The following is a 26,941-nucleotide window of genomic DNA, read 5'->3' as shown; positions in this document are numbered from 1 at the left end:
AAGAAAAACTACTGTTTCTTATGGGATACGTTCGGAATTCAACTTTTTAAAAATGCAGAACAGAAAACAGACTCCAAAATATAATTAGTTGTTAATTAATAATACTGATTTCTTTATTCTCTAGAATAAAGAAATCAGATTTTTCTTTTTCTAGAATCTTTTTAGAATCAGAAAAAGTGGAATCCACAAAAAAGGGGTCCAAAGGAAGGTGGACAATCCAAAGAACGCGATTCGAATTATAATAAGAAATGTAATTATGAATGGACTTGATTTTCTGGAGTCAAATACAGAAAAGCACGCTCTGAGACTGACAAGATTTAAATGTTCTCGTGCTACATGAGCAAGGGTTACAGTTTCAACACATAAGGAAAAATTTGACCAACACGATTTCACATTAAACCTTAGAAATATCTGATGCACAATGTATAAACATCCAATATACACTTCCAATACGCTAGTGGATAAAAGTTAGGACATGGTCGAATTTGTACACTTATTCTTTCGAAACCGAACGAAAATATGCACAAAGGTCAAGTAACTGATGCAAATGAGCACATAGTTCTGATATGCAAATATGGGTGGTTTTAAATAGAGCAGTATGGCCGTGAGTCATTCAGTTCGACTGTGTTGTGCTGCTCAATTTAGAACCATCCATATTTACATCCTGCCAACCGCTCTCCTAGTATACAGAGCACGGGCTTCTCAGAGGTACAAAGATTCCCAGCCACTTCCAGCTTTTGAGGTCCTTGATCATAATAAGAAAAAAAAATTAAGATACGAGAACAGAATAGGACATAAAAATTGTGACATAATTTGAATGCATTTTTTTTATTTTACAAATTCATTTCTAGCCTTTTTTGTGATTACTGTTTATTATTGATGAAAAAAACTATTTGAAACACTGAGGCTCCATTTTCAGCTTAGGGCCCACGCCAAATGGCTTGCTCTTTCTCTCATTCTATCTCTCTCATCCTATGCATACTCTAGGCTGGATTAAGGCAAGAGAAATCTAGCTTGCATATACGCTTACAGAGACAAAAAATTAGGAGGAAAGAAAACAAAATTAAAAAATAGTAAAGCAAAATGGTAAATTCTTTTAATTTTTTGAATATGAAGAATTAATACAAAAACTTCATTATCAGAAATTACGAAGGAATTTACTTTAAAAGTTGTTTAAGCATATGATATACTATAAAACAAAGCGGGAGATTCTTTTTGGAGTATTTGGAATACGCAAAGATGATTGAAATTTGACGATGCCATATCAATGTGCAGAAGTACACGGGCATTCTTCTAAAGAAAATTTTACAACTGGTTTTTTTTTTTTTTTTTTCACATTATTGGTAAATTAATTGCCGATCTCAGTCGAGGAACTGCGGCCTGGCCGAAGCACTGTTGCTTAAATCTATCGGATTTTATTTCATATCCGATTTGCACAATTCGGACATTGTGCCAGTGTTGGCCAGTGTAAACTGGCCAACATGATTTTTACCCACACTAATATATCAGCTGTTTGCAATCAATTTTTATGCGTATATGAAACAACGGAATCATGAAGATACATTAAGGTTATTATTATATTAATACCACTCTTATACCACGTGAAATTAATAATATAGTTTATTAGGCTGTTCGTCTACATTACTAAACATTAAAGTGACGTTTCGAGTATCTTACCGATGCCCATCATCAGACAATGCTTCTTCCCTAACTATATTTGATAGAGATACAATTTTGGTATTTTTGGGAATCAGCAGATCGATTTCCTTTAGTCTGCAACTTTTGTTGCAGAGGTACGAAAAAGAAAAAAAAAAAAGAAAGAAAGAAAAATATAAGATTTGTTGGCTAGTATTATTAATTCGTGTGCAACCCGGTGCACGTTTGCAATTTACAACAGCTTTTGTCCTCCAGTGTATTTGCCCTATACATTTTTATAAAAAAGGCAAAATATAAAATATTATTACAAAATTCAACTATCAGCAGGATTCAAGAAGAGGATTCATAATTTAACATTCAATAAAAGGATGAATTCTTCACTCGTTTAAACTACCCTATTAAAAAATAATAAGATAAATATTATTAAAATGAAAAGCATAACTTCGGTAACTGTACAAATCTTGCTTGAGGCCGAACTACCACTTAGTGGTTAATTTACAAACCGCACAACCTTGAAACTTATTAGAAATGAGATTAAAATCAGCCTGATCCAATGTCTTTGATAGGTTAACGTGGATACTATCCAACTGAAATGGCTTCAAATAATTTTGCTTTGAATAGCTCAAAATACCTCAAACTAGCTGGTGCAAATTCTACTTAATACCCATGGCGCTCATCAAGAAAGTTTGACGACATTCAATTGATACTCACGAGTGTTTTTCTTTCTTTTTTTTTTTTTTTTTGCCTTTCTTGTTAATATATAAATTACAGATTCAGCCCATATATCTTCGAAGGACACTTCAAGTGTCAAAGAGACACATTTAATGGGGGAGATATATAATTGAGATAACAAACAAATCAATCAGTGAGAACTGTTAAGAATTGTGCATATAGAAGCAAAAAGAATACGTACAAAAACAGGTAATGCTTTGCAATTCTATCTCCTAATAAAAAGTGTCCATCACTATTTTCTAAAAATGAAAAGTGACGAAATTCACAACGCTATCTGGAGCCGAGTTTATTCTAGTTTTTTTTTTTTTTTTTTTGTGGTCAACCAAATGCACACGGGAGATACATTACGAAGAGTTAAATATTTATTTCGTGTTGCTCGCATACAATTTTATTCTTTACATTTCATCTTAATTGTATATTATACATGCAACAGTAATGCAACTCCTCTGACCGTTTGGTCGTCTCGGAGTATAAACAGAAAATTTATTTATTTTTATATACAATTTTGGTTTCATCCATCTGATACGGATTCTGCTCCTGTACGATGAAGATTGATAATAACGTAAACATCGTGGAAACCCCTTACTTAGAGATAATATTTCTGGAAGCAAACAATGCAACCAAAGTAACTGCCTATTGACAATCTCCAACTGTCGACCTTTTCGCTTTCTGGCTATCCACTGAAACTTGACCATCTACAAAAGAAATGCTTCCGATTCGAAATCATAATTCTGAGGATATATCCAAAGAAACGTGAAAGTGTCGGTGTGTTATTAGTGCAATGAACGGCCACACACCGATTAGTGCTGACAGTGATGGACCGCCCAATGGCGGTAGCAGCAGCCAGGTGTCCCTCGGGCATCCGTTTATGGAGAACGGGTACAGTAGCGAGGTAAGCACAGGAGCAGCACGTGCAATTAGATAAAAACTGCCAGAAGGAAACGGGAGTGTTCAGTTACCGAAATGACAACGGACGATGCTTTCGAAACGAACACGAAATGACTGAAGTTTCCCTCCGAGAATAAATGCAGGAATGTAAATTATGCAAACAATAGCTTTAAGGTAAACGCATCCGATGCATTTTTAATCCCCAAAAAATAAAAGACACGGAACACACTTCTTCGTAGAAAATAAATAACGCAGTACAGAGAGAGAGGCTAACGAAATCTCGCTCAGTTGTTTCCATCATTTTATTGTTTTATGTGAAATCAAATGTGGTATTCAAAATTCAGTTCGTAAAAATTATTTTATACCGATTAACACACGAGACAGAATCAAAAATTTTCGGAAATTTGGAAAATCTGCCGAAGATCGCATGCATGAAGAAAGTGTACGAATATGACAGGTTCTGGCATGTGCGCTCGGTCAGTTTGTGAATGCAGAGAAGGCAGTCTGTGTGCTTTTAGCCCAAATTCATTCTTTTCGTACTCGCCTGCAAAGATTCCGCAATTTGAACAACACGCAAACGTCAATTTGTGTGCATGCGAGAAAGACTTGCGCCGATTATCAAAATTTGTTGTTTACGAAAACAACTGGCTTCAACGAAACGTTTGCTTCTTTCTACCTTTACAAAATAAGCAAGCAAGCCAAGCCCATATGCCCGAATCACGAGATGACTACGCCATGCATGTCCACGCATGCCCAAAATGAAAATGAATCTAATACGTATGTAATCAACAAATCAACATTTATATATGTGAAGTATTGTTATATGCAAAACTTATAAAACAAACTGGTTAATTTATAAGTTTATAAATATACATTTATTATATGTATTTAATTTATTTATATTGCTAAATATTTTTTGTTAGTAAAATAACCATATTTTTTAAGTGTGATTCCAAATACAAAAGTTAAATGAACACAAAACCTAATAGCTATCCTTACTTGTGCTTTATTTTTGGAAAATAAGTATCGAAAACTCTTGAAAGCAACAAATTCACAAATGAATGTAATTAACCTATTAATTTATAATTTTATGATTTATAATGAATTGTAATTATGAATTAATTCAAAATTTCAAGGATAAACATTTTTGCAAAACTACATACCTATGTAAATATGACTAACAATAACCTTTTTCGGGACAAGTATTGGTACAGATTATCACTTTTAGAAAAGACTAGACCAGGGATAAAAATGGCGACGTAATGGCAAAACAATATAATAACAAATAAATATTATAAAATAAAATAAATAACTGAAAAGTAATTGACAGCATATCTTATACAAAGTTCTTCATACGGGGCTAATTTAAGTTCTCTCTCTCTCTCTCTCTCTCTCTCTCTCTCTCTCTCTCTCTCTCTCTCTCGACAGGGCATAATTTTTAAAATCCCACAATTGAAATTTGGAATTATTTCAATTAAAATCATTTAAAATATTTATTTATTTATTTATTTTAATTTATTTTAATATTTCAAATTTTCTTCCTTTTTAAATTTACTTGTTCGATTTTTACATTTCCTTGTTAGACTTTTTTATCGATTTTATTTCCGTTATATCTACCACTTCCTTCAAGATATTAAATATCATAACGTTTTCAAATATATGGCTGCGCGATGCGGTCTAGGTTTTCTAATCTTCTCCTCGAACTATTTCAAGGTGATGACTTTTAAAAACAAGAAGTATATTGTTATTATTAATGACCTCATTCGCAGCTGTGAGCGTTCTCATGGACAAATAACGGCTATCTGAGTCACTACAAGATTTATTATCGAAATGTAATCTCCAGACTTTTCCCACTTTTGCAGTCCAAAGTTGGTTGAACTCTGCGTTGAATAAAATCTTTTCTTGCGGGTGTCAAGTGGAGTGACTGGTGTAAAGAGAGTGAAGAAGTGTGGGAATTTTTATACGGATTGCATCATATTATGTAAGTTAGAAGAAAAGCAAAGGTGGTACTTACCGAAGTGTGGTTCCATCAGACGAACGGCCACAAGATGGCAAGATTGTGCGATGCATCAATGGCACACGACAAAGGGCAACACGACAGGCGATCCATCCGTTACGTCACCAGAGTCGGCAACCTCTTGCTCCTGGAAAGAAGTAGAGAGCGTGAGAGGTACATTGACTATCTATCCATTCGACTAAACCTTGACCCTTGTGGTGTTGCAACGGAAACGGCAAACTGCTAAAACGTTTCAGATATCTGCTTACACAGAGACACCAAACGTCGAGTTTATAACAACAGCGTTTATTAGGTTTATCCACCAGCCGCACTTGCTGACGGTTTGTGTACGGCACCTGTCAACGCAGTTCACAAAGATATACTGTATACTGGGAGGGTTGCTTGCCACTCACTTGGGTGATCGGGTCATCCGGCGAAAAATAAAGAGTTTTAAACACATTTGTGATGCATTGATTGGTTTTACGCACTCCAAGAGGTGATATTTGCGGTGTTTATGTAAATATATGGAACTCGCTTAATAAGCACGAAGTGATTCATTTTCAAAGATAAGCAAATGTAGGAGAAAAAAGAATAGTTAATTTTTAATTTCTAGATTTACAGAACGCCTTTAAAAAATACGTAGTACTGTATCTCAAAAAAGGTGTGCACACATGTTAGAAAATAAATAAATAAGATTAATTACAAACCTCAGAAACAAATCATTATTGGGTGCGTACAGAATCAGTTTTTTGTGACACATGGTAAACTAGCGATAATGTTCAATTAGCTACCACTTGCTTCTAGGCACTGTTCAAAGCAGCAAACTACTGGATGACAAACGTTCTCCAATGTAGCTGCTGGGGCAGCTTCCCACGCTGGTTTAATTTCATCCATTAACTGTCGAAGTGCCGCTTACTTTCTGCTGTACACTTCACCATTCACAAGTAGAAGTCGAGTGCGATTAAATCAGTGAACGTAGGAGACACCCGACACTTCTTCATCGGTCTATCCGTGAAATTATTATAAAGACAGACCAGGGCATCACGATGATAATGTAGGGGTGCTCGTCCTTTTGGAAATAAACCATTCCATCCCCATGGCTCATAAAGAACACATTAAGCATGGGAAGGTACATATCACCAGTAACTCTCCCTACAAAAAATACGGTACAATAGTGCCCCTGGATGCGACATCACACCAGACTGCAACTTCTGGTGAACTCACTGCTCACTCTACATGAATGTTTGAATTAACAAGAGACCAATACACAAAATTATGTTGATTCATTGTACCACTGAGCTTGAACGTTGCTTCATCCGAAAAACAACCTTGTGGGAACATTCTCGTCTACCTTCGCTTTAAACTATTCATATAACTCAATTCGGCGATCGGGATCATCTTCATTCATATCGTCTAGCAATCTTGGCACATAAGATTTCCACTTAGTTCTTTTAAGAATGGAGTGTACACTTGCTTTGATGACTTCAGCTCTCCTCTCAAATTTTTTGTGATCGTGCAACAGCATATAAGAATTTTCCTCACTCATTGATGAGTGGATTCTCCCAGGTCTTTACTTACACAAAGATTTCATGGTATTGTACGTCTCAATTCACGGATCCTTGAAATGGTTCTTAATAACGGTGGTTTTTGGCAAATTTACGTCTCGACAATCGTTCTCGGATTTCCAGTACCACTTTCGTTGTTCGAACGTCAAATCTTCAGCTGTCATGTTATTTATACGCTCTGCACTAAGGGTATTATTTCACTTTTGTTTTACAATCCAATGCTATCTTTTATCAGCAAAACATACTAATGAAACACGAAAAAGAAAAAAAAAAATCATCAAAGTTACACTATAAACGCGTGATTAAATATTTATAATGAAAATGTGTACATCTTTTTTGAGATAATCTGTATTTAAGTTATCTGATAAGCAATATATATAACGTACTTAAATAATACTTTCTTAAAAATTGTCTGGATAGCAACATAGATCTTCGTAAACACGTTTGAGTTTCCAACACCTTATGCAGTACAACCAATCCCTGATATCACTTTTATTTGCTGCAGCTCTGGAACCATTTTTTTGCACCCTATAAAGACAACTTTATTACATATACTGATGACCTGAAATTCTTCGTCAAATCTAAATATCTACAACAAGTTAAGCAAACAAATCAACAAGCCAATAACACAATAAATGAACTGTAGCATTACCTCGACTGTATTGGACTATATTTAAACCCAAGCAAATCTGTCCAGATGACAATTACAAAGGAAAAAAGCAAGAACAATATCTCTATGCTGGTAAGCGGATGCAAAGTTCCAAAGGTTAAATCGCACGTAGACCTTGGCCTAAAATGGGATGAGGGACTAACATTCTCCGAACACTGATTACATCAAAGCAAAAACAATATGCAGTGCTCTGGGCTGCTAAACAGGAGTTAACTGGCATTAGAAACCCAGATCTTGTTAAAAAGTATATCTTGAAATATATACTTCCCATCCCACTGTATGCTACAAAGATTTGGTCCTCTGCCCAAAGTCCTCTGTCTTAGAAAGCTTTCCTAAGTGTTGAATACTGGCTCTTGAGATGGCTGAACAGGATCTCGAATCACCCATTTACTATCTCTAGAGCCATCCTACTTTCCAATCTCAGTATTCCTCCGTGGAAACAGACAATTAACACAAGAAACATTTTCACATTAGCCCAACTGCTAACAGAAAGATTAGACGCTCTCAGTATTGACGGCTTGTTTCACTCCCATCGAGAAGCCACCAGGAATGCTGAAACAAGACATCCTCTTCAAAGCAGCTTAAAAAGCCTGGACAGCCTAAGTCGCTTTTTTCCAGCAAACACAATAGAAATCTTCAATTAACTAAGAATTGAACCGGAAAAGCTCTAACGAAAAAGCCTACAGATAACAAGTCTTCGCCGACTCCTATCGTCTCGTGCAATCCTATCGTTTTTGAGCCGAGTGGCTGTAGTGCACAGCCACTCGGCTCAAAAAACTGCATTTAATTTTGATTCCTGTTAGCTATATATTCTCAGTATTCTAGATGTCAAAATTTTAAATATTCTATTATAAAATCATAATTACTCATGTATTTCAAGATTCTGTATTCAACCTTTCAGGGTGAACGTCTCATGGACTTTGAAACCTTTTGCTCATGGGGTTAGCTTCACACCTTAGAATGTAACTCACACCTTTCTAGCCAATGGCTATCCCAGGGGCTTCTCCTCAACAAAGAAATAAATTGATTATAATAATAATAATATAGCTCCACTCTTTGTTCACTGCAATTTGTGGCAGCACATCGAGGGCGGCAGTAAATCGAAATAACATTCTTTAATTCATAAAATTTGCTTAAAAAAACATATTAATTACAAATTAGAGCATATTACAATAAAATTTGATACAGAAGCATTGTACAGCGCAAATCATGTTCAATTCCACTAGTATGAAATATTTCTCAATCTTTGTTTGAACTTTCTCCCCTCGCATTAACTTTAGAAATAACTGTCCAGAGCTACAAATTATGTTCTTCTTATCACCGTTCTATTCAAAACGCTCAATGGATTTGTTCAACACAAATTTGAGTCCCTTAGCAGTAGCTTTGTCGCAGAATCCAGTGTCCTATTTTCAATATCACTTTATACCAGGTACATCTTAATGTTAGTCGTAGAGTTTCCCCAGCTCAATTGAGGTGTTATTGCTCATACATTCCACAATCTTCTTTATTTGATGCTGTCGGTAGTGAAACCTTGAAACCTTTGATTCCAGCAGTTATAGAATTCCAGTACAACTTGTTAGCAGGTTCTCCGGTCGCACATTACTGAGATTTACGAGTTTATGGCGTGGAGCACTGTCTACTAGTAACAAAACCTCGCACTTTTTTTTGCGTTTCATTTCCTTATTGAAGTCAATCAATCGTTCATTGTATTTGGTTATGGTCATCCACGACTTCATATCGTGTTTGTAATTAAAGTAAATGAATGATTGGAATTCTCGAAACAAAATGGTTTCGCAGATTTTCCAATCACTAGTCTCGACCATGTTGTAGACATGGTCGAGACTACGGACAAACTACAGAATGCACTTTGTCCTCATTTTTAAATGTTGTGATAATCCGGGATGCTGTTTGAAGCGGTGTAACCATCCACTGCTGTCTATGGAGTAACTTACTACACGAATTCTTTCTCATTTTCCCTAACTTCATTTGTTGCTGTACTATTTTTAGCATTTAACTTCCCTATCCTTATTGCTAATGCTTCTCTAGTTTTTCATGTTTTGCACCTTATAGTTTTTTCACGTTACCACTGGCTAGATTTTCCCACTTTTTCTTCTCACTAAATATATCACCAATAGGAATATAAGGTCGACGGGTGGGTTTGTTTCATAATACAGAAAAACGGCGGTTGCCAATATTCTGCTGAGAAGCAGAGTTGGCTTGTAATAAGCTTCTTTCTGTAACATCTCTTTCTTTTCTCACTTAATACTGCTCTGTTTCATCTTAATTACTGGACTGGTTTAAGGGCCAAACTATTTGAAAGAGTATTAGAATCCGACTCCTATTGTTCCTGCGGTGAGGTAGAATCTTGGAAACATGTCATTTTTGACTGCGGACTGTATGACTTAGACAGACAGGAATTACTAAATAAGTTACCAAACCTAACGGATAATAAATTACCTCTCTTGGTTCAGAGCCAGGACATCTTTGCTTTGCTCCAGGATTTCTCGGCCAAAGTCTTTAGAAGAAGACAAGAGGCAAGAACTCCCTTGCACGATACAAGTTATAGGAAGTGCTGCACATTTGATATTAGAAAACTGCCCAACTTCAGTGAGTACAACTTTTTAGAGGACGAATATAGCACTTCATCCGGTGGGTTCGGGATTTGTGCAATACAGCACACACAGAGAATGGTTGATCCAGGTGTTGGCTGCTCCCTGGTGGCGAAGTGGCCTGACAATACTTTTTTCAGGCCCGTTTCGCAGAGGTTCTGTCCTATCACAGGAGTACTGTACTAGGTGGAGATGGGCTGATGCCTAGGAGCCACACTTGATACCAGGACACACACATGATGTACACAGGGGTTACAGCATATATATATGAGAATGTATATAAATTGATTAATATAAATTTTGAGATTGTATATAAAATTGTGTGTGTGTAAAGAAATGGAAAGAAAAAATGCCCTGTTTCCCCATATTTCACTGGTAAAATAAAGAGTGGAATAATTTTAAAAAACTGTATTGCAATGTTATGTTGATATGATGATGACTTAAACATACGCGCTGTCGTTTCAATATATGATTTTGAAATTCTACACACGTCAGCTATAGTTACCAATAGGATACGAATTTTCAGTAATCTCGAAAGAAAAATTAATTTCGTAGCATAAATCTAACCCGAGCTGGAATGCATAGACAAAGAGAGCAATATTCTCTGACTTTTATTTCTTTCTGTTTCCCAAAAAAAAGTCTAAACGACAGTTTAACTGATATAGCGAACGTTATTTGATATAAGCATATCTGTACCATCAAAGTCTTTGGCGAATGGCGACTAGCGGGGGTGACACTATACCAAAGGTTCCCCAACGTTAATATAACGGGGAATTTCGGTTCACAGGCTTTCGCTGGTTTCAGTAGTGCTTAGAATAGAGCTATATAAAGGGGCGCAAACCCTTTTCACCCTCGGGCGGGCCGTCCCGAGGGTGAAAGGGGTGTAAAGTGTATTGATGTCAAGCGGCACCAGGGGTTCCCCCCATCTCCGCGTTTCGTACATTGTGGGTGTTCAGTTTACTGGAAAGGCCAGAGATTTAAAAGTGTCCGGATATTGTAGATGTGTAAGTGGTGCACTGAACCTGAAAACCTGAAAATTACATACACATATGAAGAAATTTTTAAACGAGATTTCAATTGGCATCCGGGCGCCACATACCCTAGGAACGCCCCTGTCTGCGACAGCCTAGGCGACACAATACACAGATCTGCCACTCGTTTGGAGATGTCTAAGTTCGATTCCCGTCGACGACTGGAGTAATTCCTGAAGTTTATTTGTTGTTGGTGTTGGAGGGTTTAAGAGCATCAGCGACTAAAGCCATATTGCTCCTGGTATAATTTCTGTAAATTGCTTGTGTTCTGAGATCGATTTTCTGTTTTCTGGGCGAAAAACCCGAGTTTCCAAGAGAAAAAACCATGCTACCCTCGCCTGAGACCGACTAACTCAGTCGGTCTCAGGCGAAAAAGTCCATAAAAATTCCTCGCGTCATCGACGGGATTCGAACTCAGGTCATTTCCACACGGTGTTGGGAGGACAGCGATCCTACCAACTGTGTTACTTACGAGAGCAATTCCTGGAAGAGAAAGTTATCTTCACTCGAGATTGTTAATTAGTTGATCCCAGGAAGAGGGTGTAGTCTTCCCCATGAGTTCTGAGTTCCTCAGCCAGCACAACATGTAAATCGCCAGTGAACACATACTTCTACATGTGTAATAGATTTACGGTTATAAATGGATGTTTGGGGACTGTTAATAACAATATAATAAAAAATTAGGGGACGTTATATCAGGATTCGATTATATGCATCAGGGGTGGCCAACTTAATTTATGATGCGATCTACTTTTTTTCTTCAAAATGTGCCGCGATCTACCACTCAAGAATTTCATTGCACGTGGTTAAAAAAGTTAATCAACACATATTGAAATATGTTGTTTATAAATTTTAAAATTAAATACAATTCAAAATTCTTATTTTAAATTCATACGTATTTAAATTTTTAATTTACGTGAAGTTTGTGTCTTCGTGTCATCTGCCAAGCTTTCAAAATCGGGGATATAATGTGACATACTGAGACCAACCGTAAATAATCTTCTGTATGCAAGTAAGGGTAGAGCGATTCTTCGTCTTTGTTTGTTTCGGATACGAAAAGGCCGATTCACATAAATATGTGGAACCAAAAGAGGAATTTAAAAGTTCACTGCATTTTTTTTTACATTTGGGTACTTTTCTCTGCAAACATATTTCCAGAAGTCTTTTCTGACTTTTAGGAAGATATCGTTTCACAATGTAATAATTTCATTTTCAAGTAATATTTTCTCCATGTGAAAAATCTCAGCGATTTTTTCTCAATTTGTTTCGTATCTAAGTCGACATTAAAAGAATAAGAAATACATTGAACGATATCTTCAATTGTTTTAAAATTAAATAAATTTTCTGTTTATACTCCGGGACGACCAAACGGTCAGAGGAGTTCACAAGATAAACAGAATGCAAGAAACAGCACCATATTCAGCAGTCACGGGCTTGAACCCCGGTCACTCAAGGCACGTGTACTTATTCACCCGCGCGCCTGACCACTAGGCTACGGCCTGAATGTGGTTTTCAAAATCATCCGCAACTTTCTTAATTTCAGAAACATATTTCTCACTATTAAATCCAAAAACAGGATATTTTTGCAAATGATCTTGCACATTTGCAAAATGATCATTTTTTTTTCTTCAAGATCCTTAGCTATTGCCAAAAATTGACATTTATATGCAAAAATACTACTAATCATGTCACCCACATTTTTATTTTTTCCGTGTAATTCCAAATTCAGATCACTTAATCTACTGGTAAAATCTGCCAAAAAAGCCAGATCACACAACCACTCCGTATCTTGTAGCTGCTGATAATCATGTCCCCTTTGATTAACAAATTTTTTAATTTCATTCAGCAAATTTCGAAATCTCTGTAGAAACTTACTCCGACTCAGCCACCTCACATCTGTGTTTAATATCAGATCTCGTTCATTTTCATCGATTTGCATTTTGAAAAGTCTCCTTTGAAGAGATTGTCCTCTGATGGAATTCATGACTTTGAAAGCTATGTCCATAACACTCAGTATTTAATCTTTTGCTGGCTAACACTTGTTGGTGGATGATACAGTGGTAACTCAAAAAATCTAAGAATTAACCGGGGCATCTTAACGGATTCATCGCATTGTGCCTTTTGGCACAATGCGATGAATCCGTTAAGATGCCCCGTCATTGCTTTAGCTCCATCTGTTGTTATTGATACGAGCTTAAATAGTGGTAATTTAATTTTTTTCAATAAAGTTTTTTTGAATGCGTTAAATATATCAAGACCTCTAGTTCTTTCTTTTAACGAAACCATACCCAGCAGTTCTTCTCTACTGGCAGAATCATCGAAAACCATACTAATAAAAACGATCAATTGAGCTGTTGTTGTTGTTATTTGGTTTTTAGGAGCATTAGCAACTAAGGCCATATTGCTCCGAGCAATTCAGCTGTATCACTGACATCTGTAGATTCGTCCATTTGTAAAGAAAAGGACACACAATTAGCAATATCAGCACGCAACTGTTCGCTCATATTTTTACTCATTATTTCGATGCGTCGCATCACAGTATTTCGAGCTAATTGCAGACCTTGAAGAGCACTTTTAATTTCATTTTTGTTTTTAAAATTTTCAAAAAGAGAATCTGTTATTTCTAAAAATGCGTCTTTGATGAATTGACCATTAGAAAATGGTTTGCACTTTTTTTTGCAAGATGACTCACTTTAAATGATGCTACAGTTACTGCTTTAGAGTGTAAATTGAGTGTCACGAAGAAATTTTGTTGCGCGAATAATCTGGATTTAAGTTCTTTTAATTTATTTTTCTGAGGTCACTATTAGGCGAAAAATCCGATTGGTATTTACCATGGAGTGCATTGAAGTGTCTTTCTAAATTTACTTTTGTAGGTATAGCCACGGAAGCATTGCAAATCAAACAACACGTTTCTTTTATCATTACAAAAAAGTATTCTTGTTCCCACTCTTGATGAAAATGATGCGTTTTACTCTTTTTCGTAGTATTCAATTTAAATCATTTTAAGGGTATTAAATTAACGTATAAGTACTGTCCAGTTATTAATATTAAGTAAGCTAAATAAGAATTCGACACATCACGTACACGTGCTCTCCATAACGTAACTGCGTGAATTTTCACTCGACAAGCCTAGCGGCTGCGCAAGAGAAGTCACGTGGTTCTGCAGATTTGTAATAAGCGTATGCAGTGACGCCCATAATAATATTAACAATTAGATTTTAACTAACCTACTTTTTATATTAGCATTAGTATTAGTAGAGGCATATGATGCAAGAAAGCAAGCTTATTCAGCATCAGCCAAAAAAAAAAAAAAAAAAAAACCCTCTCCCATTTCACCCCTCCGTTCGTAGTGATCGACCGAAATTAAAGCCGCGATCGACTTGTTGGCCACCCCTGATATACATTATACACACATTGCCTTCAAGAAAATACGTTGTTCAGCAATATAAGATAAATAAACTAACTATCAAGAAAAGGAAGTAGCTATTGCACATTAGAAAGTTATGGGAATGGTGAAAAACTGAAAAATAAAAACTGGCTGCAAAGGAGTGGCACTCACTGACTGCTTTATACAAAGGGTACTAGGAAAGTTTTGCAATATGACGCAACAATGAATCACAGGAAGCTGCTTGTTGCTGCATGTTGAGACATGTTCATACGTGCATAGTAGCCGCCGCGCCAAGTCGATGGGCTCAGTTATTCATTAGTAGTGAGAGTGTAAAGTGCTTGCAATGGCATCGTGGTCACGAAATGAGATAAGGACAGTTTTGCGGTATAATTTCGTGCGTGGTTTAACCATAGACCAGTGCTTAGAAGAAATGACTCTTGCACTAGATGATGATTGTCCACATCGTAAAACGATATTCAGGTGGTATAGAGAATTCCAAAAGGGAAATTTCACTCTGGAGGATTCTGAGAGGCCGGGAAGGCCACGAACGTCAGTTACGGAGGAAAACGTTACTGCTGTGAGGAAAATGCTTGACGAAAACAGGCGAGTGACCTACCAACAAATAGAGGATACTTTGGGACTAAATGCACCAGCAATTCGTTCGATTCTGCAAGGTCATTTGCACGTGAAGAAACTTTGTTCTCTCTGGTGCCGCATCAACTGACTGAAGAGCAGATGACACGACGTGTGACTTGGTGCCGGGAGATGTTAAAAAAGTTTGATAAGGGACAATCTCGGTATGTGAACAACATCGTGACAGGTGACGAGACTTGGCTGTACTATTACGATCTGCCGACCAAGGCTCAAAACAAAGTTTGGGTCTTTGATGATGACGACACACCCGTAATTGTCAGAAAATCCCGATCTGTAAAGAAGAAAATGATAGCTGTATTTTTCAAATCGAGTGGAATTGTGGAATGTGTTGTTTTGGACACGCAGAAGACAGTCACAGCTAAGTGGTATACTGAACAATGCCTGGCTAAAGTCATTGGATCTATGAAGAACCTGTGGCCAAAGTCAAGAATGGACACCTGGTACCTCCATCACGAAAATGCTCCAGCTCACCGCGCCAAAGCCTGCACCGAATATTTGACCACGACAGGACTGAAACTTCTCGAGCACCCTCCCTACAGTCCAGACCTTGCTCCCTGCGACTTTGCACTGTTCCCGCATGTGAAAATGAAGCTAAAAGGGAGGCGGTTTTCCAGTGATGAGGACCTTCTACGGGCTTGGGACAACGAGTGTGCTTTACTCCCTAGTGAAACTTGGCAGAACTGTTTTAAAGATTGGTTTCGGAGGATGGAGAGGTGTATTGAATGTAGAGGAAATTACTTTGAAAAAATTAAATAAACAAAGCTGTATTGCAAAACTTTCCTAGTACCCTTTGTACTCATGTTAACTTCCGAACTTAAATGAACTGTTCGGAAGTTAATTGTCCCAAAGAAGTGCGCATTTTATTTTGGTTTACAAACAAAACGCCCAATAGCTAATCCCAGGATCACATTTGTAAAGAGGGAAGGGACATAGTTCACGAGTACGTGAAGTGGATAGGGAGCGTGCTAACCCCATCTAACAGATATCCTTAAGCAGTCAGGTGGAGTGAGTATGAGACATTAGCAAATTAATGGAACATCGCTATAAATTATCACACATTGAAGGGAACGGGTGCACGCCTTCTGTTGTATTAATCGCCTGTACGTGGGAAGATATTTAAAAAAAAAAAAAAGGCGTTCACCCTTTGCCCTTCACTTTTTCTCCATTCATTCTTCTGCAAGAAAGTCATCGATGTTTTTCAATCATTCGGTTTTTGAGTGTGGTAATTATTTATTTACTAATGATCAAAGATAACGAGTCGTTTAACAAGAATTATAATGAAAAGAAAATTAATAAGTATTTAATCAATATCAATTCAACCTAAAAGATCGTAGCCGAGTGGTCATGGACCAATACAAAGTAGAGCTCGACGCGTGTTTGTAGTCTACAATGTTTAAAAAAAAAAAAAAAAAAAAAAAAAGGCGCACTTTCAACATTGCAAAAAACCGTTCAAGTTTTTTTAACCTCGTTTTTCTACATTTGGGAGAATTATTCATTTTGCAGGTGCTGCTCGTAGATCAGGAAGCAACACACCTGATGACCTATCAAGTTAGAATTTAACATGGTTAATAACTACAGCGTTTCTGATTTCCCAACAAAAAAGCCAGGTGGGCTGTCATTTATATACGCTTCCATTTTCCTTGTCCAACAAAAAAAAAAAGCATGCATTGTAAGAAGGAAGAGCACATTCGTTCTAGATTGTATTGTAATAAGATGAAGTCCTATTCTTATAATAATAATAAAAAAAATTCTTTATAAGAAAAGGTCCTAAATAATATTCTTTTCAAGCGTTCTGGAAGAGCAATTACACAGCGAAAATTTCAAATTTTGAAGGAGTGTACGATTGTGCATTCACGCAAAAAGACCAATTTAAATTATATACACGAGGTGATAAAAAAATATTGAAACCAATTTGAATTGACGAAATGTAGAATGACTAGCAATGAAAAAAAAAAAATATATATATACATTTAAAAATATCAAATATTCATCTGTAACATATATTTTTAATTAAAGGGAAAGAGCTAAAAACTGAATCAGAAAGTGGACAATAATTTCAGAAAACCAGCATTAAACTCGAAGCATAACATACCCAAAAAGAAAATTATGAACAGAAGCAAGCTGATGAGAAATGTTGCGTCCTACTGAACACTAGCAGAAACTTAACGAATTTTGCAAAAAAACCTGTGGGGAATCTGCTGATCCACTGTATTTAGATGGCGTAACCTGTTGAAAGATGGAAGAACTATCACGCAGAAAAAACTTAGCCTAGGAGTATCCATTAACATTAATAACTGATGTCACTGTTGGTACAGCATCATCCATCGTCCTTGAAGACGGACGAATTACAATCAGAAACTTGCATCGGAGCGCACGAGGCATACTGAAAAAACATTTTGGAACGACCCGTGTTTGTTCACGTTGGATCCCGCGCCTCTTTACTCTTGAACAAAGAAGAGTAAAGAGAAGAACAAATTAGAGGTGCCATCGGCGTTTGCCCGAAAACCACATACCAACGTCAGAAAAATTATTTTTTAAGCAGAATAATCACTTGAGATGAGTCCTGAGTCTACCACTGCGAACCTGAATCAAAACAAAGTTCAAGAACAGAGGAAGCACATCTCCAAAGGCACAGCCATGAAATTTTCCTCAAATGTGCATGACCTTTTTCGATTTGAAAGGCATTATTTATACTCATACCGTGAAAAAAAGCTATATTGCCTGTACAATGTTACAGGGAAGTTCTAAAGAAACTCAATCAGAAAGTAGAATAGAAAAGATCCATTAGATAACATCTGGAAGGCTACTGCATCAAGACAATGCACCCAACTTCATCTGCTGAGAAATCATCACGTGATTTGAACTACTAAATCAGCATCAAAACAGTTTTCTACCTTCCCTATAATAGGCGAAAGACTTTAAAATGGTAACTTTTCAGATCGTTGTCGAAAATTCGCATACGAGAAAATAACATCTCGTGTAAATAACTGTTCATATGCAAGTACACTAGAACTTTGATTATCGTAGTAATTTCCATTATTATTTTTCATTTAATTAAATTGATGGCGAATTAGTAATTTCACCGAAATCCCCCGAGAATCAGCTCACTACGATTTCAGTTGAAGAGACATTTAAAAATTCTTACAGTATCCGACAGATTCGAATCCAAACTTCCAAATGGCGAACCGACTATTCCATCACAGTGATTTCAGATTCAAAAAACAAAAAAAAAAAAGAAATGTTCCAAATAATTTGTAGATGTAGGAGAGCGACAAAGACAAACGAACATATCTGACAGAACGAGATAATGAAATTTTGAGCCAAAGGAGATCAAAAAAGTGGAGATACTAGATAAAGAAATGCTGAGAAAGCGTATCACAGCAGACACCAGGGTGGTTGAGAAGCTTGCTGTCCAGTCGGCAAAAATTAAAGGGGAAGCAGAATATATACTGCTCGATTTCAAAATAGCACTAGAAATGGTAAATTATTGTATTATTTTGGTTCTTACATGTTTCCTTTTAACAATCTTGCTTGTAACCACTCATGGGATGCCCAAAGGTTGTGTCGGAGCCCCCTTGGTAGCATAGCTGGTAGAATCGCCGTCCTCTCCACATCGTGTGGAAAAGACCCGAGTTCGAATCCTGTCGATGACGCGAAGAATTTTAATAGGTCTTTTTCACAACGTGGACGAATTTTTTTTCCTGCTGGAAACTCGGGTTTTTGTCCAGCAAACCGCCCACAGAACACACGCAATTTACAGACATACACGGCGCAATACGGCCTAAGTTGCTAATCCGCCTAACACTCTGCAACAACCTTTTATTGGAATTTCATAAACTTAGTCAGAAAGTTTGAAAGGGTAAGTTTAGCGGTATGTGTGCATGTTAAACGCCAGAGCAAGTAAGGCTATGAGGCTTCCGTATATTGTGCCTGTAATTGCATTTTCTTCGGTCGGTTTGCTGATTGCTGGAAGGAAAACTCTACTTTCTGGGAGAAAAAACGATGCAATCCTCGTCTGAGACCAACTAACTCAATCAAATTGTGATAAAAGCCCATAAAAATTTCTTCATCACTAACAGGATTTGAACTCAAACCATTTTCACCCGGTGTGGATGGACGGTGAGTTACATCCAGTGTGCCAGTCGTTAAGGCTCTGGTTTAGAGTTATAGATGGAAATGGACTTCTCTGAGATTAGAACCGAGCTCAACCAAATCTGTGACGTGAATCGGAAAGCATTTCAAGGATCTGCTTGTTTTCTTCTCTCGGATGAGCATGGGTTGCTAAAGTTTCATTCGTGTTTCTAATCTAGTATAGACGCCATCGTTAGGATCTGTTAGCGAGGCGACATCAAGACTTACACAACAGAACTAAAACCAAAGTACAACAGTAATAAACAAGGATAGTTCAAATAAAAAGCAGAAGTTTGGAATAAACTATTCAGAGACGCACCTCCTGGTTAAAAGTAAGAACTAGCGGCGTTGAGTTATTGAATGCATCATGATGTTGTTATTTGGAGCATTAGCAACTAAGGCCATATTACTCCGGGGATATGCGGTGGTCATTCCCTGACCTTTCCGCATCCGGTGGTCACGGGCTCGAACCCCGGTCTAATCAAGAAGCGTGTGCTACACACTGCTGCTCCTGCTCATCTGGCTACGGAGCCGCCTATCATGTCAGCAAGCAAGTCACACTCTTCGCTTAGAACTCCATTGTCTGCTGGGGATATCAATGTATGACAGTCTCCTTCATCTTATCGCCGGAGTGAAAGCGACATCTCTGAGCGCCTTCTTCAGGGAAAGGGGCGAAGATGCTGCAGTAGCAGGAGGTTAGAGCTGTAGACTGAATGTTAAAGGGTTTTCCAAGTGCGTCCTGCAGTCAAAAAACAGACCTCTTCGCAGCTCGAGTGCGTCCGCTCAGTTCACGTGGACATTTTATTCCCTATATCAAGTGTGTTTCGCTCACAGTTGAAGCTGAACAAACCCACACGCAATTCCCATATTAATACTGATGTACTGTACTTGTTTATTTGAAAATGAAGAATCTCATCTCCACCTTTAAAATGAGTTGCCTTGATACTGCACTACGTCAAAAAACACTTTTTTTTTTTTTTTCTGTTTATACTCCGGCACGACAACCAAGTCAGTAGAGTTTACAATAAATCGTCAATGCAAATATTTATCGTATTTAGTAGTCACGGGCTTGAACCCCGGTCCACTCAAGGAACGCGTGCTATGCACTCTCGCTCCTGACCACTGGGCTACGTCAGGCCTTCTTTTTCAGGGTACGAGAACCTCAAACTAGGAAAATGACCCATTTTGTAATACGTTTGTGCACATATATTTCTTAAAGGCACTTCTGATTGTGTCAAGAGTAATACATCTTACATACTTAAATTTTTTTTTTTTAAATAAATAGTAATCTGAACCTAAATACCAAAAGTGATGCTTTTTTGGAAAATAATAGCTATTAAATGAGATTCCATGTTGGGATTTGGATTTCTACGGAACTGTCAAGTTAATATAAGAAGACGTCGAGAACCCCCAAAAAAAAAAAAAAAAAATTCAATTCATTGAAGAAAATGGGAAGGTTGCAGAGGACAGTTACGATTTCATTTCGTTAAAAACAAACAATAATAATTGAAAAAAAATAAATAAAATTTCTGTTTAACCTCTGGGACAGACACAGAGTCAGGGGAGTTCACAAGACAGTAATAAAACAAGAACAGCACCGTATTTAGGAGTAACTTGGGCTTTAACCGCATTATCAACTCAAACACGCACACTGCTGTACTCTCGCATTTTGACAACTCGGCTACAACAGCCTTAAATGCATACTTTAGAATCACTCAATGGAGACGTCACACAGTACAAGAAATTTTCTTCATATCTTATTGCGAACCAATTCCCCAATTAACTATATATTTAGATTATGGCTCACAACTGAGTAAAAATTAGTAGTATTTTTATGGTTTTAATAAAGACAAATACAGTAAATGTAAACAAAATTTTTTGAGGGGAGGTCAATCATGCGATTCACCCTGGGGTAAAGCTAAAATGACTGGACATAGCAACGAGGGGCGTTTTAAAAGTTTGTGGCGTGAGTATGAACAGTTTATCTGAGGAGTCTGGTAACGTGTTACTTTTCAACATAGTTTCCTTTGGAGTCGATACGCTTTTGTCACTGAAGCTGCAATGCGTTGATTCCAGCTGTGAACAAAGCTTTCTCTTAGGCCCCCATGAATACATCCACTGCAGCAATGAGGCACTGTTGGTGGGATGGGGATGTCAACCAGGTATTTTCTCAAATTAGGAAATAGGTGAAAGTCCGATGGGACTAGATCTAGTGGATATGGGAATGATTGTTGTTTTAGGGTTTTAGGCGCATCAGCAACTTTGGCTGCATTGCCCAGTATATAATATATGTAAATTGCGTATATTTTGTGATCGATTTGTTGTTTGCTGGACGAAAAACCCGAGTTTCCGAGAGAAAAACCTTGCTACTCTAGCCTGAGACCAACTAACTTATCCAGGTTACGAAAAATACCCACAAAAATTCTTCCTCGCGTCATTTACGGGATTGGAACTCGGGTCGTTTCCATCGGTATAGGGAGGACGGTGATTATACCAGCCCACGAGAACATGGGGGATGGTCCAAGGTTTCAAAACTGCACTCCTGCAGTGCAGAAGTGGCAATGAGAGACTTGTAAGCAGGGGCCTTGTCCTGGTGGAACAAGACAAATGCCGAGGTCTGCGAAATATGCCCCTGTTCTGAAGGTAATCCACTATCAGCACTCCATCCGCATCCCAAAAAGACGATACCACCACCACCTTGCCAGCAGAAGGAATTGACTTGGCTTCCTTTGGAAGGGGACAAGAGCTGTGTTTTCACCGTTTAGATTGTTTCTTTCGCTCTGGCTGAAAGCGATGGACCCACATCTCATCCATGGTCACAAACCTTGCAAGGAAATTTGCTGGATCTGCTTGAAAACGATGAAAATGTTCACTTTATTAAACAATTCTTGTGCGTTTTTTCATCTGCTGTCAACAACTTTGGGATCCATCGTGCTGTGCCCACACCTTTTGTCATAGCGAGAACCTGTGTTATTATGTGGTACACCCATTTAGATGAGATGTCCAAGACACTGGCAATGTACTAAACTGTCGCTAGTCGATCACTCATCACTAGATCATGAACACTGTCAACAACTTCTGGAGTAATGGATGTTGCAGGTCTTCCCCAGCGTGGGTCATCTTTCAAGCTCTCCCTCCCTCGTTTAAATTATATTGGCCACTTCTTAACCATGGAATAGGAACGGACATCCTCCCCAATGTTGTAACCATATCCTCATGAATTTCCTTTGGTGTCAGTCCCTTTTCCCCCCCAAATATTGAAAGACTGCACAGTGACTGATTTTTGTCCATTTTTCCTCATTCACACAACTTTGTTCACTTCAGATTTTAATAAACTTATTTTATTGCGTCTAAGTACGGTACAGGTACTAGAAACAATAATTCTCATCACGGCGACATAGCCGTTTTACGTTATGGAAAAGTTTTACATTAAGGAATTAATTAAATTGGTAAAATTACAGTTACATAGGAAAGTATGAGTTACACAAAATTAAACATGTAAAAATGAAATTATAATAATAGGAAAATATACAGAGGAACTGAACGTCGTAAACCCGTTTGGAAGAATTTATCCCAGTTCAACAGAAGCAATCCACTCGAGGAGCATGTGACGGTATTTGTAGTCGGTAGCCATTTTCTGTAGGTTGACTCCAAGACGGAGCAGTGCCTGAATTTTGGGGAGTGCCTGGGCAGGCAGGAAACGACTACACAGTTTCAACCGGTTGTATTTGAGGATTAGTGTGGAGTCTGACCTCAAGGATGGCAGAGGATTGTGCCACTGACAGAAATCCCAGCTGTTTGGGGTGTTTATCATTTTTACTGTAGTCATTAAACACCTGCTGTCAATTAACTTAGGTAGCCTGGGTACATTTAGCTGCACAGCCATGTCAACTGTTTTCAATTGAGGGGACCGGCGATGCTTATTTGTGGCCCATTTCAGGGTCCAGTACTTACACGAGAACACCAGTTTTTGAAGTGAGGGCGACGCAGATGTCCAAATTTCAGCAGAGTATAAAATAACTGGATAAACAGTGGTTTGAAGATATCTGGTAGTGGTTGTGGCATCGTTGGAATGAAGTAAGTATTGCTTCGCTCTCCAGCGTAGGGTGTTAAATCGCTTCAGGAGGTATTCTGTGTGAACATTAAATTCCAGCTTCTGATCAAAATAGACACCGAGGTCCTTATGGCAGGTAACCACTGGGATGAGAGTACCAAAAACTGATGGTTGAATTACTGTTGGTTGCTTTTTCAATGAGTAAATCATTATTGCAGATTTTGAAGGGTTAAGGTTTAATCCAAACATTTTCAAGTAAGTCGAAAGAGCGGTCAAGTTCTCTGTGATTGAAGACGTAATTGCCGTTGGGTTTGCAGACTGTGGGATTAAGGTAAGAAACTTTATATCATCGGCATATATTAGAGCATCATCACGGGGATGCATGAAAGGAATTAAAAATGGCTGACAAAAGAAGGCCAGACAGGACGCCACCTTGTGGGACTCCTGCATTGATTTTCCTTGTAAATTGGGTCTTCATTGTGAGATGGACACTTCTGTTCCTTAATAAGGCGGTGAAGAAAGCTAGTAGGTCTCCATTAATCCTGAAGAATAATTGTAGAAGACTGAGAAGGGCTGTGACGTCTAGACTGTCAAAAACAGCTTCAATATCGGCGTACACAATAGCTAATTCGGATTTAGTTTCGAAGGCCTGAAGAATTTATGTCTGTGCGGCCATGAGGTTTGTTATGGTGAATCTATTTGCGACTGCGAAATGGAACCGTTTCGGTTTCTGTGGCATCAGCTGTTTGTTTAATGCTGGAAGGAGTACCTTTTCAAGAAGTTTGAGGAGGGTGGAAGAGGTTGAGATTGGTCTGAAATCTTTTAGGCTTGTTGGCGCTTTAACCTTAGGCAGTGGACTCACAGAGTATTCGTTCCATTGAGCAGGGAATACTCATGTGGAAAGAACAGAGGTGTAGATTGAGAGCAATGTATCTAGGATGTAGGGGCTAAGGCACTTAATTATGAAATGCGGTATCTTATCTAGGCCTACGGTACTAGATGGACGCAGGGAGTTAATAGCATATATCAGTTGCTGTCTTGTGATGGAAATTATGGAAAGGTCATTAGTAGGAGCAAATTGAAAGTTTTGGAGAGGAATTTCAGCAGAAGCGGAAATGTCTTTGAATCTTGAAATGCAGTCCATCCAGTTATCTAGATCAAGATTTGAATTAATGAGACTGTGTCTGATTGAGTATGGCGCTTTTCCTTTAGACAAGGTAGCATCGGTGTATTTTGTAATTTAAGAAAAAAAAAAAAAACTTTATTGAAACTGCATGAAACTTGGTGGGTTACTATTTGAGTGTTATACATTAAGTACAGAAAATTTTAACACTGTGTCATATCACTATCCTTTCATACTCGGGCCACGAACTTTTCAAACGCCTCTCGTATCTCGTAGAAGCTATCGTATATCATTCAGGACGTAAAGTCCATCTCATTTAACTTCAAACTTCCCGAAAGTTGCTCAACCGCATCACGCCGTCTGCAGGCGTTATATCCATCTGCCAAGTGTTACCCCCTCCAGAAACTTTATAGCTATTACAAAAATTTTGCGGTATCTTCCTGCGTATTTAAGAATGCATATAGCTCAATTTAATAACATTTAAAATTTTTGGGGTATCCTTCTCGGTATTTAAAATGTAAATAGTTTGACTTATCTCAGTCGTAACAATTTAATTTTAAAATAAAATATAGATAATTTAATTGATCAAGTTTTCTTCACAACTTCGTGTATTCATAAATACGAAAATCAGAGTTAGTGCTGTCTTTTTCTTTTCAGTTGCTCACAATTCCCATCATAATGCAGAACTACTTTTGCGGAAGGAGCGTGAAGTTGCTGCGATGGACTGTAATGGGAAATAAAATCTACTTTACAGTCAAGACGCACTTCGGCCATGGGAACATTCAAATGTTCTGACTGCGGGATGCATTCTGGCTATCCCCGATGGTTGCAATATTTCTCATTCTACCACTGCAGCTGAGCCTGGATGTTGAAGCTGCTCAGCCACTTTGTCATTATTTCACTGTAACGATGGGCACGAACAGTGGCCAGTGTCAATGAAAACAGGGGTGGCAATATCACCTTAAATGCACTGAGTATGGATCGAATCCAGACATTTCCATGTTGTTCAGAGCAAACTAAAGACACCCTTCTCGACTTTAATATGCAGAAAAAAGTTATTCGATTTTTCATTTGAACGACTCTTACAGATAGAGATGACCAAACTTTGTACATCAATTTCTTAGCAATTTATCTATTAAAAATCAGCATTTATTTAAAACTTTTGATTCCGATTTTACTGGTATAGCCCTAAAGAATTGTACTCCGCATATAATTTACACATTATTTGCAATAAATGTAATAATTTTAAACCCAGGCGATGCATTATGAAGCAAGGCTGACTGTGAAAACTAAAAGGAAAAAAAGATTTCTTAATTACTTTCAATTAATTCATGAACTATTCCATTGTGTTGTTTATTCGACCTTTTCCCAATGTGTACAATACGTCGGCGGTTACATAACCCAAAGTCTCAGATGAATGTTGCTTTCATAATGCAGTTTACACTGTCTGCTGAAAAACCTCCCCTAAAACCGGGGCCTCCAACCGTTGAGGATAACAAGAGGTGCCTAAAGCATTTTCTAAGAATAAATACAGGGAGAAGTATATACACTTCCCGTAAATCCCTGGGTCACACCTCCTAATCCGGAAACGGGATGCACCTCTGTAGAAAACACCAATCTCACAGGTGATAAACGACCCTTTTGGGGGCTTACAAGAGATTCTCGGTTCCACAGCATTCCTGTTAGAAAAGGAGATAAACTGTGAACAAGAACCACCACGAAAATATTTGCATTTAAGCAATGGAGCAGCCTTCAATGAAATTCAATTTGAAATGGCATATTTCATAAATTCTAGCGTCGATGTTATTGTGTAATTTTAATTAAATATGTCCAATAACCAAATTCGTCTTTATTAGGGTACAAATGCGTTCGGATTAAGGCATTTTTCCTTTACCTTATTTAAGGAACTATTTTTGTACTTTCCAAGCTTACTTAACCTTACATGCATTCTTGATCAACTGACGAACCTAAGTTCGTTAGATCTTAGGTTCCTCATATTTCCGTTTATATTTCTTAAACGTTAAAATTATTTTCATTATTAACGTAATAAAACTTATTAAAAATTAATGCAATTTTAAATGGTTATCGAATCTCCGAAACAGAAATAAGAAAAAAAACAAAAAACCCTTAAATCTTTTTATGACCAATAGATAAGCCTAACATACTAAATCACATTGCATTCTTGTCAACTTTTCGGGTCCAACTATTCGTTATCAGGATAACATTTAGCAGGTTGCAGGTCTTCCTCAAGCAAACTTGAAGGCAACCTGCAACATGCAGATTATTAGACCTGTTTGACACAATCCTGTTCGAGTTTCTTGATAATGAAAATCCAAAGATGAATCCGAAAAAATCGACAAGAACGTAATATTTAGTATACTAGGCTTGCCATTTGGTTCAAAAAAGGTTTAAGTTTTTTTTGTTTAATTATACTTCGGGGT

At 37.6% G+C, this 26,941-nt stretch overlaps 1 protein-coding gene across 1 annotated transcript in view; it reads right to left on the bottom strand.

The window, feature by feature from the left end:
• LOC150074899 (transcription activator GLI3-like) overlaps positions 1-26,941 on the bottom strand; it is a 331,720-nt gene that overhangs the window by 265,369 nt on the left and 39,410 nt on the right. Inside the window, exon 2 of the mRNA XM_090389398.1 lies at positions 5,291-5,420. Coding sequence (XP_090245524.1) covers positions 5,291-5,306 — 16 coding nt within the window. The 5' untranslated portion in view covers positions 5,307-5,420. The remainder of the gene's footprint in view (positions 1-5,290; positions 5,421-26,941) is intronic.

The sequence above is a fragment of the Mastigoproctus giganteus genome, unplaced genomic scaffold, assembly GCF_048544385.1.
Source record: "Mastigoproctus giganteus isolate SK-2022 unplaced genomic scaffold, ASM4854438v1 scaffold_15, whole genome shotgun sequence".
NCBI classification, from domain to species: Eukaryota; Metazoa; Arthropoda; class Arachnida; order Uropygi; family Thelyphonidae; genus Mastigoproctus; species Mastigoproctus giganteus.
This window is presented reverse-complemented; position numbering and strand designations above follow the sequence as displayed.